Source organism: Liolophura sinensis, chromosome 8 (genome assembly GCF_032854445.1).
Source record: "Liolophura sinensis isolate JHLJ2023 chromosome 8, CUHK_Ljap_v2, whole genome shotgun sequence".
Lineage (NCBI taxonomy): Eukaryota > Metazoa > Mollusca > Polyplacophora > Chitonida > Chitonidae > Liolophura > Liolophura sinensis.
In genome coordinates this window covers 41,264,772-41,283,401 of record NC_088302.1, presented here as the reverse complement: position 1 = coordinate 41,283,401, position 18,630 = coordinate 41,264,772, and the positions used below count along the sequence as shown (strand labels likewise).

Below are 18,630 nucleotides of genomic sequence, written 5' to 3'. Positions count from 1 at the left end.
AAGCCAGTCGTGTAAACATCGCTGACGATGGCCACGTTGCCGTGTGGGCTCTCCTCCTTCAACCATCGGTATCACATTAGATTATGTCTTCTGTGAAAACTCACACCTTTCACGGTGGGATGTAGTTCTTCTGCTGTGATCTGTGAAAACTCAAGTCTTTTACACTGAGGTATAGTACTTCTGACAGGATCGGTGAAAACTCAAGCCTTTTACACCGAGGTATAGTACTTCTGCCAGGATCTGTCAACTTTCTTTTAGGTTAACATGTATTACTTCCAAAGAATTACATAAAAAAGTATGTTTGTATGCTTTGGGATTTATATTTTACTTAACATTTATCCAGTCAAGTGACTACGAGAAGTCATTAGGTGTGTGGCAGGGCGAGCCCATCCCATCAAAGTGATGTAGCCATTGAAGTATCATGCCGAAGTCACCAGACATGACACCACACCAAGCCACATACTGGCACTGGGCCGGCCAGTCCTGTATCCTTGCTCCAATTGCCCAGTGCTGAAGCCAAGCGAGAAAGCAATAAGTACCATTTTAATGACTTTTTTATGAACACTTTATTTTTGAACATTGAATGGTCCTATTGGAATACACACAATATTCTGCTACAATGCAAGAAAATGCTTAAAACTATTTCAGTTACGGTTTTTTACGGCATCTTTAATATATACACACGACTGGTAATAAAACTGCGCCATCGTTACACCATCCCCACCCGATGCCGCAAATTTAATTAAAGCTGACATGATGTTTGTATGCACTACACGTCAGACATAAAATAATGTGATGTGAAACGCCCTTGTTTCTGTGAGGTATCATATCTTGCTAAGAGAATATATTATATTGACCCCAATAAAACTTTGTTGTTAATATATTCATGGGCAGATCTCTGAGTTGCCTAAGCTTCTCATGGCATGAGTACAGACGTTTTTCTTCTCGATGTTTTACCATGAATATCTGACGAATTCTAAACATGAGCCTGGTACAGGTCAGGCAGAACAATGTAGGTCCGCCTCTGTTCTGTATTGTCAACGACTTTCTGGGGATCACAACACCTCCATGACGGTTTACTGCTTGAGTTTATTTATATACCATCAGTGAGAGTCTCACTTTTGACGTTTCTACCTTGATTCTTAGTAGGTAATTTCCAGCATCAGTTGTGATTTTCGAAAAGATGTCGATAGACACCCAGGGTAAGAAGATCGACCAGTTATTCAAGTCGCTAGGAGTATGGGGCAGTTACCAGATCCTGCAGATGGTGTTGGTTAAATCTCTGTCCTTCCCTGCCTGTTTTCAACTTTATATCTACATATATCTAGGTAAGTAACATTGTAAGACGTTCTTAGTAAAATATAAAAACTACAGATAAAGTATACAAAAGAATTTATATATTTGTACTGAGAATACCAAATATCAGGAGTGCCATGAATACTAATATCAGCAGTACAAAGGCTATAAAATATCAGTAGTACCAACAATACCAAATATCGGTAATACCAAAACTACCAAATATCAGCAATACCATGATTACCAAATATCAGCAGTACCAACAATACAAAATATTGGGTATACAAAGAATAGTACATATCAGGAGAACCAAGAGTACCAAATATCAGGAGTGCCAACAATACCACATATCAGGAGTACCAACAATACCAATTATCAGGAGTGCCAAGAATGCCACATATCAGGAGTACCAAGAATGCCAAATATCAGGAGTAGCAAGAATACCACATATCAGGAATACAAAGAATACCAAATATCAGGAATACCAAGAATACCACATATCAGGAATACCAAGAATACCAAATATCAGGAGTAGCAAGAATACCAAATATCAAGAGTGCCAAGAATCCCAAATATCAGGAGTACCAAGAATACCACATATCAGGAGTACCAAGAATACCAAATATCAGGAATACCAAGAATACCACATATCAGGAATACCAAGAATACCACATATCAGGAGTACCAAGAATGCCACATATCAGGAGTACCAAGAATGCCAAATATCAGGAATACCAAGAATGCCAAATATCAGGAGTACCAAGAATAGCACATATCAGGAATACCAAGAATACCAAATATCAAGAGTGCCAAGAATGCCAAATATCAGGAGTACCAAGAATGCCAAATATCAGGAGTACCAAGAATGCCAAATATCAGGATTACCAAGAATACCACACATCAGGAGTACCAAGAATGCCAAATATCAGGAGTACCAAGAATGTCGAATATCAGGAATACCAAGAATACCACATATCAGGAGTAGCAAGAATACTAAATATCAGGATTACCAAGAATACCAAATATCATTATTACCAAGAATACCAAATATCATTATTACCAAGAATACCAAATATCAGGATTACCAAGAATACCAAATATCAGGATTACCAAGAATACCAAATATTAGGAGTAGCAAGAATACCAAATATCAGGAGTACAAGAATACCAAATATCAGCAGTACCAAGAATACCACATATCAGGATTACCAAGAATACCAAATATCAGGAGTACCAACAATACCACATATCAGGAGTACCAACAATACCAAATATCAGGATTACCAAGAATACCACATATCAAGATTACCAAGAATACCAAATATCAGGAGTAGCAAGAATACTAAATATCAGGATTACCAACAATACCAAATATCATTATTACCAAGAATACCACATATCAGAAGAACCAAGAATACCAAATATCAGGATTACCAAGAATACCAAATATCAGGAATACCAAGAATACCAAATATCAGGATTACCAAGAATACCACATATCAGGAATACCAAGAATACCAAATATCAGGATTACCAAGAATACCAAATATCAGGAATACCAAGAATACCAAATATCAGGATTACCAAGAATACCAAATATCAGGAATACCAAGAATACCAAATATCAGGATTACCAAGAATACCAAATATCAGGAATACCAAGAATACCAAATATCAGGATTACCAAGAATACCAAATATCAGGAATACCAAGAATACCAAATATCAAGAGTGCCAAGAATCCCAAATATCAGGAGTACCAAGAATACCAAATATCAGGATTACCAAGAATACCACATATCAGGATTACCAAGAATACCACATATCAGGAGTACCAAGAATACCAAGTGTCAGGAGTGCCTTGTGTAGTATATTTTCTCGGTAAATTAAACATGGTAAATTGCCATTTTCCCGGTGCACATTACTATAAATATAGGGCCTACGTGTTTACCGTCCTTGAGCCTACATATTTATATGTTTATTAGTTAGCTTCCTTAGATGGACTCGTCAGTCCATTAAAATGGAGCCGCCTGACAAACTTCGTCGACTTCAACTTTAAAATAAATCCAACCACCTGGCCATTTTTCATGGAGTTTGACATATAGTTCCTTTTATTGTTTTCAATTCCTTTTATGAGAGTTACTTAGCGTAGGCGGTTTTTGTAGTACAAATGTTATTGCCACATGTACTGAAATAATGGTCTTTTTTGATAACATTTTTTCTGCAACGTCGGTATTGTATTTTCTGCACCTATGCAACCATGGCTGCAATTGTCGAAAGGTTGTGAATTTTGATTATTTCTCAAAGATTTTGCTTTTCCAGATCACATGATATAGTGTCACGAAGTTATATATATATCTGTTTTTCCAAAGTGATAATGTGCCAAAATTACATAGTTTGTTTAAGTTTGCTTGTTTTAGCTTTCAGTACACATTTTGAAGTAACATATATTAATATATACAATTCTCCCATGGAAGGGCAAATCATCCACAGTGTAATATGACAGAAACTTGGACTCATTTGTCTCTTTTTTCTAATTTAGTGACTGTGTTTCAATGCGATGACGTTGCAGTTCTATTCAGCTCTAATATATATATATATATATATATATATATATATATATATATATATATATATATATATATATATATATATTCCAAGATCATTTCACTTAGGACGTGTAGCAAGATTCATCAGTGAAGGAAAGATAAGTAACCCTTGTAACCACTGACTTTGGCGCGTTACTGATAATTCCCCTAAATCAGACGCACGCATTTTTTTTAGCCAAAGGCCTGATCAAAAAGTGTATGTATACATGTGAATGACATTGATTTCAATCGAAAGTAAGCCAGCGCTAATAGGCCGGCAAGTTTACCACCAAGGCCCAGTAAAAACACTGGCAAAAGTTCTCCAACGTCAACAATTGAGCTAAATGTCTATTTCAATTTTTTTCAGGCAGGCTCAAATATTAAATTACACCTCAGTCGGCATATCGAAGATACGACAAATCGTCTCTAAGGCGATATAGCTCCTTCAGAGCTTCCAGGGAATTGACGGCCCCTGGACACTCGCCATTTTTGCTGGACCGACAGTTCCAAATGTCAGGAGCACCCAGAATTCAAAATATCAGTTAACTTATTTCAAGCGAATATGCTCATACTCTACCATTTAAGGTGAACAGAGCACCTACTTCATGAGAGACCCAGATACTAGCTCAAGTCTGGTAATACCGAAGGCTTTAAAGTTCGAAATCTTTTGCTTCGATAAACACCGTATACATGTATAAATCTACTGGCCTGATCCAAGAAGACGCTGTTTTGATTTGGCCGAAAAATAGATAGCATTGTTAATCAAGTTCACACAAGGTGCAGTGATGTTATCTTGAGTGAGTGAGTGATTGGGGTTTAACGTCGTGCTCAACAATTTTCAGTCATATGACGACGAAGGAATCTTTAGGGTGTATGTAATGTACCTCCTTGTTGCAGGACGGATTTCCACCGCTCTTTTATCTAGTGCTGCTTCACTGAAACGACTTACCGAAGGCAAGTAAGCTGCCCCACCCGAGCCATTATACTGATACGGGTCAACCAGTCGTTGCACTATCACCTCCATGCTGAACGCCAAGCGAGGAAACCACACCTTCCTCTTTTAAAGTCTTAGGTGTGACTCTACCCAGGATTGATCCTGGATCTACCGCTCCCGAAGCTGTCTGGGAAGGTCAGTTATCTTGATGACAACCATCTGTTCTTCATATACTAATGCACGTTCACATCTACATGTGAATGACCTGCTCTGTGGAGAATGAAATTACAACACTGGGTTTAGAGATTCCTTTCCCTTTACACTCAATGGAATGAAGGTGACGATAAGCGCTTAAAGGCGATAATTTTGCAGTTCGCGGTGTCTAACGTTCAATAAAGACCTTCTTCATCAATATGAGGTACCTACCTGTAAACGAAGCAGATGATTAACCCCTTGTACTTTCCTTAGTCTATAAAACTGACAGCCATTGCATAAGGGAAAAACTCTTGAGACTCTTGAGCGTTAAAGACTAATTAGGTAAAACAAATGAAATTAGACAAACTATCGCCTTGGCCCAATAACTTTATTCCAACAAAATCCCGCACTGTCCAACAGACAAAAGAAAGTTGCTGATTCAACAACAACGTATATATATATATATATATATATATATATATATATATATATATATATATATATATATATATATATATAATTAAAGACGTTCAGCATTGAGAGTACAACCAGAGCGGCGACGACAGTGTGATAGCCGGCAAATGATCACACGTAACCGGTGAAATACGTCCTCTTGTTTGTTTACCCCAGTTAGAGCTTTATTCTCAATGTTCATGTAATTGCATAAACGGTAGCAATTTATGTGTCCCCTAGGACCATGGCTTAAGCAGTTTAGGTCATAAAACGCCGTGATATTAATTGCAATATATTAGACGTCACTGGTCTAGAAGTACCCAAAATACTGTGTTGTCATCACATTTAACATACAGTCATATAACATATAGACCCACGCTTGACATGCGCCCAAATATCTTCTTGTTCTGCGTGCAAATAATCGTACGTGGAGACTATTCGCCAGAGAGTAAATAGCCTTGTTCAAGTGTGATACGCATGGAAGCCAGTCAGAGTTTACTGACATCATCATCGGCTCAGGTTTATGTTGTTTTAGCAAGTAATCAGCCAGGTGGCAGGGGCTTGTCCATGAACTATTTCGAAGCTCCTCGCCAATATTTCAGGTTTCCTCTAAAGCTGGCTGTCCTCTTAAACTGACATGAAACGTAATTGTCTAATAAATGGCTCAATGCAATCTGGTGTTTATCAGGTTACCAGCCTCCGTTGCGGTGTCAGTCCGTCGTGAATATGACGTCCCAGTCTCACATAAACCCGACACCCAACATCAGTGTTGACACTGCCTATCACAAGACGTGTGTGGAACTTAAAGACTACAGCAATGGCACTATGACGGAGACCGGACGTTGTCGCTCGGGCTATGACTACGATTTACACAAATATTCCACCCTCGTCACCGAGGTAACGAAACTCTATACGCAGACTAGACCCACAGTGGCGGACGAGATTGTCCGTCATGTAAGGGAGAGAATCGGGGTTCAATTCCAAGACTCGCCACAGCTAATACTTTAACCAATTTCTGCAGTCTTGGTGACGCTCTTGCTTGGCGCTCAAGTGATAAAAAGAGTAGGGCATAAACCAAGTGCGAATAGGCCTATTGTGAGTAGATCCTATCTCTGCCGGTGTGGGACGGCATGGCCATTCAGTGCAGCGCTAGTATGATAAATGTCACATGAAAAGAGTTGACTATAGAGGTTTAGAGTTGTCTTTCGAGCATCTGTTGTCATTTAGTGGGACTTAATAGGTGACTCTGAGATAATCTTGCACAGAGATCCCAGAGGAATTTGATGTTGAAAATGGGAAATTTTACTGGAAGATGATACGTGTATTTGGCTTAATTTTGCGCATCGTCTGTTTCAGATTTCAAGTGTGACTTCAGTTTAATCTTACACATCGTCTGTTTCAGTGGGACTTGGTGTGTGACAGGACCTATCAAGCACAGCTGACTCAAACCGTTCTTGTCATCGGTCAGGGTGTAGGGGCTACTTTTTTCACCTCTCTGGCGGATCGATTCGGACGAAAGAAGATATGCTTGATCAGTCAGTGGATTATGCTCTTTGTCAGTGTGGGCACTGCCTTCGCCCCAAGTATTCTCGTCTTCACTCTCATCCGCTTCGTTCTAGGCGCTGTTCAACAGGTATTTTGGCTAAATAAATTCACTCATTTCTCCAAGCGTGTAGACTTCTTAAGGCATAGTTGACATGGATATCATACACACGAGAAGCAAACTATAATCATTACGTTTGGAGATCTTAACCAAGAAAGAGTCAATCATTTAGGGTGCTCTGTGGCCGAGTGGTTAACGTGCCCCCGCAGCGTAATGACTCAGGGCATGTCATCTTTATTTGCAAGAATTATTATTATCAAATTCTTGTTCAAGAGTTATGTGCATCTACAACGACATCCACGTATTCTGCTACTACATGTACTCTGGGGGAACTATTTAACAAACACAAAACCTTTTTTAAAGAAAGGCGCATAAATATACCTACCCGTCACACAGAAATACCACAACTTTACTGGATTCCTAAAATGCATAAATCCCCATACAAGGCTCGATTTATTGCAGGTTCAAGAAGCTGTACCACCAAACTCTTGTCAACCCTACTTACGAGAGCGTTACAAGAAGTAAAGCCATTTTGGAATAAGTATTGTTGTGCCATAACAAAAAATTCAGGTGTCAACTGCATGTGGATTCTTAACAACTCCAAACGTCTTACAGAAGAACTATCCACCTTCATTGGATTTAAAGGAGACAACAGATAGTCCTGATGGTACATCTTATTTGGATATATATCTGTACAAAGACGAACAAGGTCTCCTTTCACGCCGCCTTTACGACAAGAGGGACAACTTCAATTTTGATATTGTAAATTATCCTTATTTAGATAGCAATATACCAAAGGGTCCTGCATATGGCGTATACATATCTCGCATTTGTCAGATCTTGCGTTAATTGTGATGACTTTAATCTGAGTCACAAGTTGCTAGTTCAAAAACTAGTTTGTCAAGGATACTACATAAAACGCCTTCATTCTAAGTTTCCCAAATTTTACAATGAGTATAACGCTCTTGTTGGCAGGTATGGACAGAGCGTTCAGAATCTCTGGCGATCTGCATTGTGATCAACCACATAGACGGCGCTGTTATCCCTATGTACATATCTATCACGTACATGGTATTTAACAACATAGATGGCGCTGGTTGCCCAGTGTAATCGTCTATCTTGTATGTCATGTGTAACACCATAGATGGCGCCTCTTGTAGCATGCGATCTTTACATATTGACGGGAAAGACGTAATCGTCCGTTACTTTTGAATCACAATCTGATCAGTTAGGGTCTGTAACGCTCTTCATTTTCAAACTGTATCTAATACCGCTTAACCTGGAGTTAGGTAGCCATGCTAATTACATCAGCATGATACCTTTATGAACAGCTGCAATCAAAGCGCGACTGAGATACTTGTTTAATTGTTATTTGACATGGAACTCATTCATGGACTACGAATTTGAACGTTGATATGGAATTCATGCCTGGAATATTCATTGTCTGCCCGGCATCATTGAAAACTGATGACCGCTTCTCTCTTGTGTGTTACCGGCTTTATTTCCTATTTGTATAATTTCTTACATACCTTTGTGTTTGGGAGTTAGTGTTAAACGTTGTTTTGGAAATGGATCTTGCGATTATCGACTTGGAACGCCCTTTACGGACTACGAATGGTATATGAATGTCGGACTTGACTCTTATATTCACATCAATGTATTCGCTGTGAGTTCAAGTCCATTTTATGCTGGCTTCCTCCCCGGTCGTAAGTGGACGGTCAGCATCGTGTGGATGGCTGTGGGTTTCCCCCGGGCAGCAAAGCCCGGTCTCCTCTCCCCATAAATCTGGACTCCACCGTATTTCCAGTGAAATATTCTTGAATACGGCGTCAAACCAATCAAATAACTCAGGAAAAACACACTCCTTGAAGTCTGATTATGAGTCCAAATTTTAAGTCATATGGCTTGTTAGGTATTATTAGATTATTGTGAAGTTTTTGTTACATTATGGATGTGGTATTGTACGAGTCCACGTTGTGTTAAAAACTCGTAATGGACAAGCCGCCGGATAAATTATAAATTTGTCCACAATATACAAAACCTTTTTGTCCCAGTCAATGGACTTTCACTTCCCTTACAAAAACGACCAAAGACATATGTCTTTTAATCTCTCTGTTCTCAATGTGCAATGCACCCTATATCCAGAGCTTGATTATTCCACCAGTCGCTTATGATCTTCGCTTTCGTATTTCGCGGAATGTTGAATTCAACAAATCTTGAAATCTTCCTCCATCAACATTTCCTCATCCATCTTTGCACAGAGACATAGAGCAAACGATGAATACGTTAGTTCCCCCAAACGCTTTTAACATATAAAGTTACGTCCCTTTGCTACCGTACAGTATGACCCAATATCGCTCCAAGTACATGATTTTCACGTGGTATGTTCCAAGTTGTTTCAATGAACACATTTATACCTATATAATAAACTGGCGATGGATTTGTTTGTTTTCCAGCATTGAGTATTAAATACCGCTGTTCACTAAAATTAATTAGTACATTCATTACGAATGTCTAGGTTATCAATTATATGGCTGCAACACATGTAACACTTGCTGTCACCGCTATGAGTAAAACCACTCTTAATGAATCTCTGTTTAGGGCCACGTGATGTCTATACACGTGATGCCACTTGAGGTACTGCCCAGGTCGTGGAGAGCGACCATCCACCTACTAGGCGACTTACTATGGACATCTTTTCTCTGTGTGCTGGTCGGATTGGCTTATGGCTTTAAGGATTATAACTGGAGATACTTTCAGCTCACCACGGTGTTGGCCACTGTTGTCACTCTAATACCAAACATGTTGTGAGTAATGGTTCCCTGACAGGTACCTCCTTGTTCGTAAGCTAGACACTATATTGGGGTCGCTGATGGATATCCAAGGCTTGGCGCCGTACTTCCCAGAGTACTGACAAAGTGTTGGTCGGGCAGATGTACATATGCTACATGCAGGTCACTATGAGAGCACTACGGACATTTGGGCGTTGTGACATCGTGACCCCACATACTTAATCAATCCCAAACCTTTAGTTATAATTTTTTAAAACAGACGGTTTTTTGAACCGACGGCAACATTTGTTGTTTATTTATTTTTCAATTTTATTCTATTCCATTTAATTTGATTACTGCTTACAATAAGTGTCGTAGTGGGCATTCTTGTTTATATCCTTTGTGGCATTAAACCTATCCTGATTAACTATGTTGACCGTGCTCGGCAAAGGTTCCACCCAATCGACAAATTCCATTTATTTGACAGCATTGTTGTTGTCATTAAATATTTGAGGGTAGCTTACCTATGAATAAAATACAGTTTTTCTTTAATATGTATGCATATATTTATGTGATTTTTTGGATTACATATTATAAAAACATTGTGGTTTCCGAGAATTAACAAAGCCTTAGTTCTTTTTAACTGGTAACATGTCTCTCTACTTTTGTTCTGTTTGGATATTTTTTTCATAATATCAAAAACCATTCACTACCTTGTGTTTAAAACATGTAGCTAAAATATTAACGATGTGATGTTAAATTGCCGAACTTTGGCAACTAACTAACGAACTTTCCCACGTGTAACTTACAGATATGTTCACCACAGTGGTGGAAGGCAAGTGTCACAAATCCATAGCCAAGGACAGGTCGTTAACCGCTTGTTGTCACAAAACCCAGTGAATACTTGAATTATCTTGACATTGTATTGACTTATGGAATAAACCGGTCCCATTCTATTTTATTTAGGTTCTTAGACGAATCTTTGAGATGGCTGCTGGCGAACGGAAGGACGAAGGAAGCCAGGCGTATCATTAAAAAAGCGGCCAAGATAAACGGTATTCACCCGGATGACATCAAAGATGTGGCAGAGGACTGTATGTCCGAGTCCATAGTCCTCCATGCTTCTCAAAACAGCCTAAACAAACATGCCGACAAGAAAGACAGGAAGCCCAACTTATTGGATATCTTTCGGCACACAAGACTTCGAAGGACAGCTTTTATTGTGCTTTTTACTTGGTAATAAATGTCTGTGTGACTGGTAGTTTTACTATTTTATCAATTTTTGATATAGAATACACTTCATAACAAGATATAACAACGTTGAGTTCTGTAATGAGCATTTGGGTAAAGCTTAGGTGAGTTTTATGCACTACGCCATTGTAATTTGGTACTTTTCAGGATCGTCAATGCCGGGACCTCTTTCGGCCTCTCCTTGACAGCGGCCAAACTCTCTGGAGACAGATTCATGAACTATTTCCTCATCTCAGTGGTCAATCTACCAGCTGCAATCATTTCCTACATTGCCATGCAAAGGTGAGAAGTGAGACTGGTGTTATAACCAAAAGTGTCTCAGAAACTATTGTTATAAACAAGCTCCATCAAAACTTGATGATATAACTCACACTCTCACAAAAGCTAGTGTTATTACCCAAAATTTATATGGTAATGTTATAACCAAAACCTTCTTCATAAGTTAGTGTTACAAACTCAACTCCCTCAGACGCTAGTGCTATATAATGACAGGCCTACAGCGTCGAGAGTAAAACTAGAGCAGGGGTGATAATTGCAAAAAATAACCCAACATCTACCAGAAGCGGATTTAACAATTCAGGTTCTTTCTGAAGCTGTTTATATTATTTCCTGAACTCTGTCTTACGCTGGTGTTAAAATCCAGAATCGAGCACAATCTGGTATCAATCCATATTCTCCCAAAAACTAGAACAATATTCGACACACGTGTTATTATCCAAATTCGGGTCAAATGTTTTTCATTATAATCCGTAATATGCTAATAGCTGGTGCTGTAGGCCAACCTCGCCAAGGTATGAACTCGTAACTGAAAAATAGAGTCAGGCAATATCTGAGGTTGTAATACTGATAGTTTGATTGCTCTTTGGTTTGATGCGTAGTTTAAGAGGGGAGTCGGGGGTGGGAGGGGGCCAAGATCTCGTTCATACAATGACATGCACTATTGATTTTTTTATTTATTTGATTGGTGTTTTACGCCGTACTCAAGAATATTTCACTTATACCACGGCGGCCAGCATTTATGGTGGGTGGAAACCGGGCACAGCCGTAGGTTTCTGACAGACCTTCCAACGTACGGCGGAGAGGAAGCAAGCATGAGCTGGACTTGAACTCATAGAGAAAGGAATTGGTGACATTGCACTATTGATATGGCTGAAGCGTAATGTTTTGTATCGTCGGCACGGACACCTAGTGGGACCGTGCTATACATAATCCGACATTGGGACAATCTTCAAATGACCCAGGAAAAAAACGGGTAAGACAACCACCCACAATCTTGATATATGTTCACAGAATCGGCCGTAGGACGACGTGTATCGTGAGCCACTTCATCGCAGGATCCGCCTTACTTTCAGCGGCCCTTATCAACACATACTTGGGTATGAGCTAGATAGGTCCTCAGTAGAGATTAGTTCATCAGCTAGAAAATAGGCCTGCTACTGTCTCATTTATTTCGTTGGTGGTTCGATATTTTACCCGTGTATAACATGACAAACTATAACATGAAGAGTAAAACAAACTCGTCCATTTTCGAACTGTATCTAATACCGCTTAACCTGGGACCGTAAGGCAGCCATGCTCATTACATCTGCATAATGCCTTTATGAACAGTTACAATCAAAGCTCGACTGAAATACCTTGTCTAATTGTTATCTGACCTGGAACTCATTCATGGACTACGAATGTGAACTCTGGTGTGGAATTCATGCCTGGTGTATCCACTATTACCATCAATGAAAACTGATGACCGCTTCTCTCTTGTGCGTTACCCGCTTTATTTCCTATTTGTATAATTTCTTACATACCTTTGTCTTTGAGTACCAGTGTTAAACGTTGTTTTGGAAATGGATCTCGCGATTATCGACTTGGAACGCCCTTTACGGAGTACGAATGGTATACGAATGTCGGACATGACGCTTATATTTATTCTAACTGTTCATGTAATGTTCAAAGAGTGGAAACTTATAAATCCACTAGCACCATGGCATAAGCACTATTAAATAGGTAAAAATGCACTGATGTTAACTGTAATTTATGTATTGTCATCACACTTAATAAACATGAAAATTGCCCGAAAACAATGCACCAGGCCTCCCAGATGCTTATTTCCGTCAACAGAATTCTAGTTTATGCAGGGGTACAGCCTAAAAGGCTAAACCGTGGAGACTACAACCAAAACAGCAACAAATGTGATACTGGTCATGTGGCCTCCAGAAGTCTATAAAATACGGACTCTCGTGGATTTACATTTACCTCTGTTAGAATTTCATTCTAAATTGCCATGTTCATGTTTAGCCTTATACAGCCCCTAACATTTACTAGCAGCGTTCAAACAGTTTTCTAACAAAGTTATATTGTAGAAAGTCAAACTTTGCCTTGTGTGTCTTCAGAATATATTTACAATTGCATTACATTAACGGATAAGTTCATTCATTACATATGCACTTGTTTCAAGATGACCGCCCATACATAACACACGACCATAACCACTTTACTGATTATCCCAATTTTTATCACGTGTTTCTCGCGGTAGGTCCCTCCGCCTGGGTGACGGGACTGACAGTGGTCGGTAAGTTCGGCATCTCCATGTCCTGGGGAACACTGTTCCAGTACACACCGGAACTGTATCCGACCAACCTCAGGTAAGACAAGCCAACTTCCCTCCACCACCCCCTATCCCCCCACGCGACCCCACTCCAACGTGTTTCACGCGGCAGGTCCCTCTAGCTGGGTGACGGGACTGACGGTGGTCGGTAAGTTCGGCATCTCCATGTCCTGGGGAACACTGTCCCAGTACACCCGGAACTGTATCCGACCAACCTCAGGTAAAACAAGCCAACTCCCTTCCACCACCACCCCTCACCCCACCCTACTCCACTCCAACGTGTTTCACGCCGCAGGTCCTTCCGGCTGGGTGACAGGACTGACAGTGGTCGGTACGTTCGGCATCTCCATGTCCGGGGTAACGCTGTTCCTGTACACACCGGAGCTGTATCCCACAAAACTAAGGTAAGACAAGCCGACTTCCCTACATTCCCCCCCCCCCCCACCCCACCCTTACCACCAACCCCCAACGCTTTTCTCGCGGCAGGTCCCTCTAGCTGGAAGACGGGACTGACAGTAGTCGGTAAATTTGACATCTCCATGTCCTGGAGAACACTGTTGCAGTACACACCGGAACTGTATCCGACCAACCTCAGGTAAGACAAGCCAACTTCCCTCCACCACCCTTCATCTCTCCACCCGAGCCCACTCCTACGTGTTTCACGCGGCAGGTCCTTCCGTCTGGGTGACAGGACTGACAGTGATCGGTAAGTTCGGCATCTCCATGTCCTGGGGAACACTATCCCAGCACACACCAGAACTGTATCCGACCAACCTCAGGTAAGACAAGCCAACTTCCCTCCACCACCCTTCATCCCCCCACCCGAGCCCACTCCTACGTGTTTCACGCGGCAGGTCCCTCTAGCTGGGTGACAGGACTGACAGTGGTTGGTAAGTTCGGCATCTCCATGTCCTGGGGAACGCTGTTCCTGTGCACACCGGAACTGTTTCCCACCAATCTCAGGTAAGACAAGCCAACTCCCCTCCACCACCACTCATAAACCCACCCCACCCCACCGCACGTGTTTCTCGCGGCAGGCCCCTCTAGCTGGGTGACGGAACTGACAGTGGTGGGTAAGTTCGGCATCTCCATGTCCTGGGAATCGCTGTTCCTGTGAACACCGGAACTGTTTCCAACAGAGTGAAACCGAGTGTGTCTACCGTCAGCATCACGAAAAGCGTGGACTGTGATTACCGACTACTCTGTTTTCACGCTGCCATTTTTGTGGAGTATATATTAAATCTAATTTGTGCCATTTGTACAATTTGTACCTGTTATGTATATCAATTTGTACCTGAGATACATCAGAGTGTTCACTTTGAACACAGAAAAGACAGAAGGGTTAAAAACCTGTCGGATTTGCAACATTACAAATGCCGAAACATAATCAACAAACTGTATCAAGTTTTGTGCGCCTGGTACAATTACAAAATGTTAGGTTTTTTAATATCGAACAGTCAATACCGATCACCCACAATTACAATTTACCGGCCCCTATAGCACAGTTGGTAGAGGGTCCGCTTCTGGGGCGGTAGATCCAGGGTCAATCCTGGGTCGAGTCACACCTAGGACCTTGAAACAGGAAGTTCCAACTTCCTGGCTTGGCGTTCATGAAGGGGATAGTGAACGACTGGTTGACCTGTATCAGTATAACGGCTCGGGCAGCTTACTTTCCTTCGGTAAGGCGCCTCGGGGAAGCAGCACTAGATAAAAGAGCGGTGGAAATCCGTCCTGCAACAAGGAGGCACATTACACGCACTCAAAGGATTCCTTCATCGTCATATGACTGAAAAATTGTTAAGTAGGGCGTTAAACCCTAAGGACTCACTCACTCACTCACTCAATTACGACCAGCTCCTAACCCAACTGTTGTCACCATTTCCCCCAGAAAAAAATATAATAAAACGCCTCACCAGGGGATCTTCCTCCATTTCTTCAAGATATATATAGATATAGTTGATAATTTTAATTATATATAATATAATATCTCAAAAAGAGAGGAATCACCAGTCGTGTCCAGTGATATCCACCGTGTATATGGAAATATCCTATGTAACTCCCATTTCCTGGTGCTTCCCCTAGGTATTCTGTTTTGTGGGTTAACCACCTGACTCAGTTGATCTGACAAATGTACAATATCGCAACAAACTGTCCATACCTGACAAATCAATCAAATCAATGACGATTTATAATTTCTTAGGAGTGTTGGTCTAGGCATTGCATCATCGGCTTCTCGGATTGGTGGGATGCTGGCTCCGTTCGCCACAATTGTGGTACGTACGAACTTTCGATATAACAGAGCAGGTCTATTCAACCTCAGAGAATTTCTGCTTTCATACAATATACATTAGTCTGGAATCAAAATTATCAAAAGTTGACAAGGTTAGCTATCTAAGCATTTATCAGGACCACTCCTGTGACTATATGTTGGCACTGTCGCTCTCGTTCTTTGTGTGGGGCCTGTTGTGTGTTTTACTCTCCAGGCTGTTCTGGTTTTACTCTCCATGATGTAGTCTATTCGTATTGTAATGCTACATATTGTGTAATTCCACAGGCCTGTGTGTTTTATGATGTTGTAGATTATTTTCGCCCCGCGATCTATTGTGTGTTTTAATGATGTTTTGTTACGTAAGTTGTACATTGTATCATGTCCTGGCTTAGGGTGTGTTGTGTGATGTTGTACATTGTGTTATGTTCTTTGTTTGTTTCATGATGTTGAATATCCTATACCCTATGTATTGTGTGTTATGCTCTATGACCTGATGTGTGTTGTGTGATGTTGTACATTGTGTTATGCTCTATGACCTATTGTGTATTGTGTGATATATACATTGTGTTATGCTCTATGGCCTATTGTGTATTGTGTGATGTTATACATTGTGTTATGCTCTATGACCTATTGGGTGTTGTGTGATGTTATACATTGTGTTATGCTCTATGACCTGATGTGTGTTGTGTGATGTTGTACATTGTGTTATGCTCTATGACCTGATGTGTGTTGTGTGATGTTGTACATTGTGTTATTCTCTATGACCTGATGTGTGTTGTGTGATGTTGTACATTGTGTTATGCTCTATGACCTGATGTGTATTGCACCGGCCCGGATAGCACAGTTGGTAGAGCGTCCGCTTCGGGACCGGTAGATCCAGGATCAATCCTTGGTCGAGTCACACCTAAGACTTTAAAAGAGGAAGTTGTAACTTCCTCGCTTGGCGTTCAGCATGAAGGGGATAGTGCAACGACTGGTTGGCCCGTATCAGTATAATGGCTCGGGCGGGGCGGCTTACTTGCCTTCGGTAAGTCGTCTCAGTGATGCAGCACTAAATAAAAGAGCGGTGGAAATCCGTCCTGCAACAAGGAGGCACATTACACGTGCATGCACCCTAATGATTCCTTCGTCGTCATATGACTGAAAAACCCCAAGCACTCACTCACTCACTGATGTGTATTGTGTGATGTTATACATTGTGTTATGCTCTATGTCCTATTGGGTGTTGTGTGATGTTATACATTGTGTTATGCTCTATGACCTGATGTGTGTTGTGTGATGTTGTACATTGTGTTATGCTCTATGACCTGATGTGTGTTGTGTGATGTTGTACATTGTGTTATGCTCTATGACCTGATGTGTGTTGTGTGATGTTGTACATTGTGTTATTCTCTATGACCTATTGTGTATTGTGTGATGTTATACATTGTGTTATGCTCTATGACCTGATGTGTGTTGTATGATGTTGTACATGGTGTTAAGCTCTATGACCTGATGTGTGTTGTGTGATGTTGTACATGGTGTTAAGCTATATGACCTATTATGTGTTGTGTGATGTTGTAGATTATGTAATGCCCTGTTACCTATTGTGTGTTTTGTGATATTGTATATTATGTTATGCTCTATGCCCTACTGTGTGTGGTGTGATGTTGTAGATTATGTTATGCCCTGTTACCTATTGTGTGTATTGTGATATTGTATATTTTGTTGTGCTCTATGGCCTGTTGTGTATTTTATGATATTGTAGATGGTGTTATGCCCTATCACCTGTTGTATGTTTTGTGATATTGTATATTGTGTTATGTTCTATGGCCTGTTGTGTTTTTTGTGACGTTGTAGATTGATTACTACCCCTGGCTCCCCGGCACTATTTACGGCAGCTGTTGTATTGGCGTTGGCTTTCTCCTGTTTCTACTGGCGGAGACCGTGGACAAAGAGTTACCTCAAACAATCGAGGAGATCAACAGCTGGAATAAGTAGGAGGGGACAGTAAAGCAGACACATTAAATATTATGTGATGATCGTTTCTGTGTGTAAAGTATTGATATGAACATGTTATTAAGGAATGGAATCAGAAGATTATAATTTGTTTGGTAGTTCATGATTAAATTCTTGTTCTTTATGTGTAAGAAATGCTGTACAAATTATTAAAATACAATTACTATATAATTACCTGTAGTCTATGACTAAAGACTCATAGTTAAGCTGCAAAATTTAGACAAAGGAATAATCTTCAGGTCTTTAAACGATGAAGTTGTCAATTATTTTCAATGTCAAGGAATAAACCAGTCCTGTGGTTGACATTTTGAAAGAGAATTCGATTGATGGTAAATATGAGTGTGAATATGAATCAGATGATGTTAACTATGTAAACAAGTTTTGACCGGTACCCTGGATATTGTGAAAGATAAAGATGAAGGATGCCAAGTCTTGTATGCGGTTGCAAAATACGTCATGAATCGGCCTAAACGAGGAAAAAGTTACATCAGTTCTCAATGACTAGCTAAATTCAGTAAAAGCAATTTTGAAAGATACCATCCGCCAACTAAGACGACGACCCCTTCCACATATCAACCAAGTCTTGAGAAATGCAACAGTGCAAAATGCCATCATAAATATGTTATCTTCAGACAGGACATGAATTCATAAATTTCAAAGCTCAGAAACTA

General features: G+C 40.5%; 1 protein-coding gene across 1 annotated transcript; it reads left to right on the top strand.

Annotated features, from left to right (window-relative positions):
• Positions 1 to 1,183: 1,183 nt before the first annotated feature.
• On the top strand, positions 1,184 to 17,989 carry LOC135473530 (solute carrier family 22 member 7-like). Its single transcript, XM_064753382.1, has 11 exons — positions 1,184 to 1,328; positions 6,154 to 6,362; positions 6,868 to 7,098; positions 9,670 to 9,875; positions 10,806 to 11,075; positions 11,238 to 11,372; positions 12,381 to 12,466; positions 13,730 to 14,096; positions 14,440 to 14,655; positions 15,893 to 15,965; positions 17,801 to 17,989. The coding sequence occupies exons 1-11, from the start codon at positions 1,184 to 1,186 to the stop codon at positions 17,939 to 17,941; spliced, it is 2,079 nt and encodes a 692-aa protein (XP_064609452.1). The 3' UTR covers positions 17,942 to 17,989.
• Positions 17,990 to 18,630: the final 641 nt, after the last annotated feature.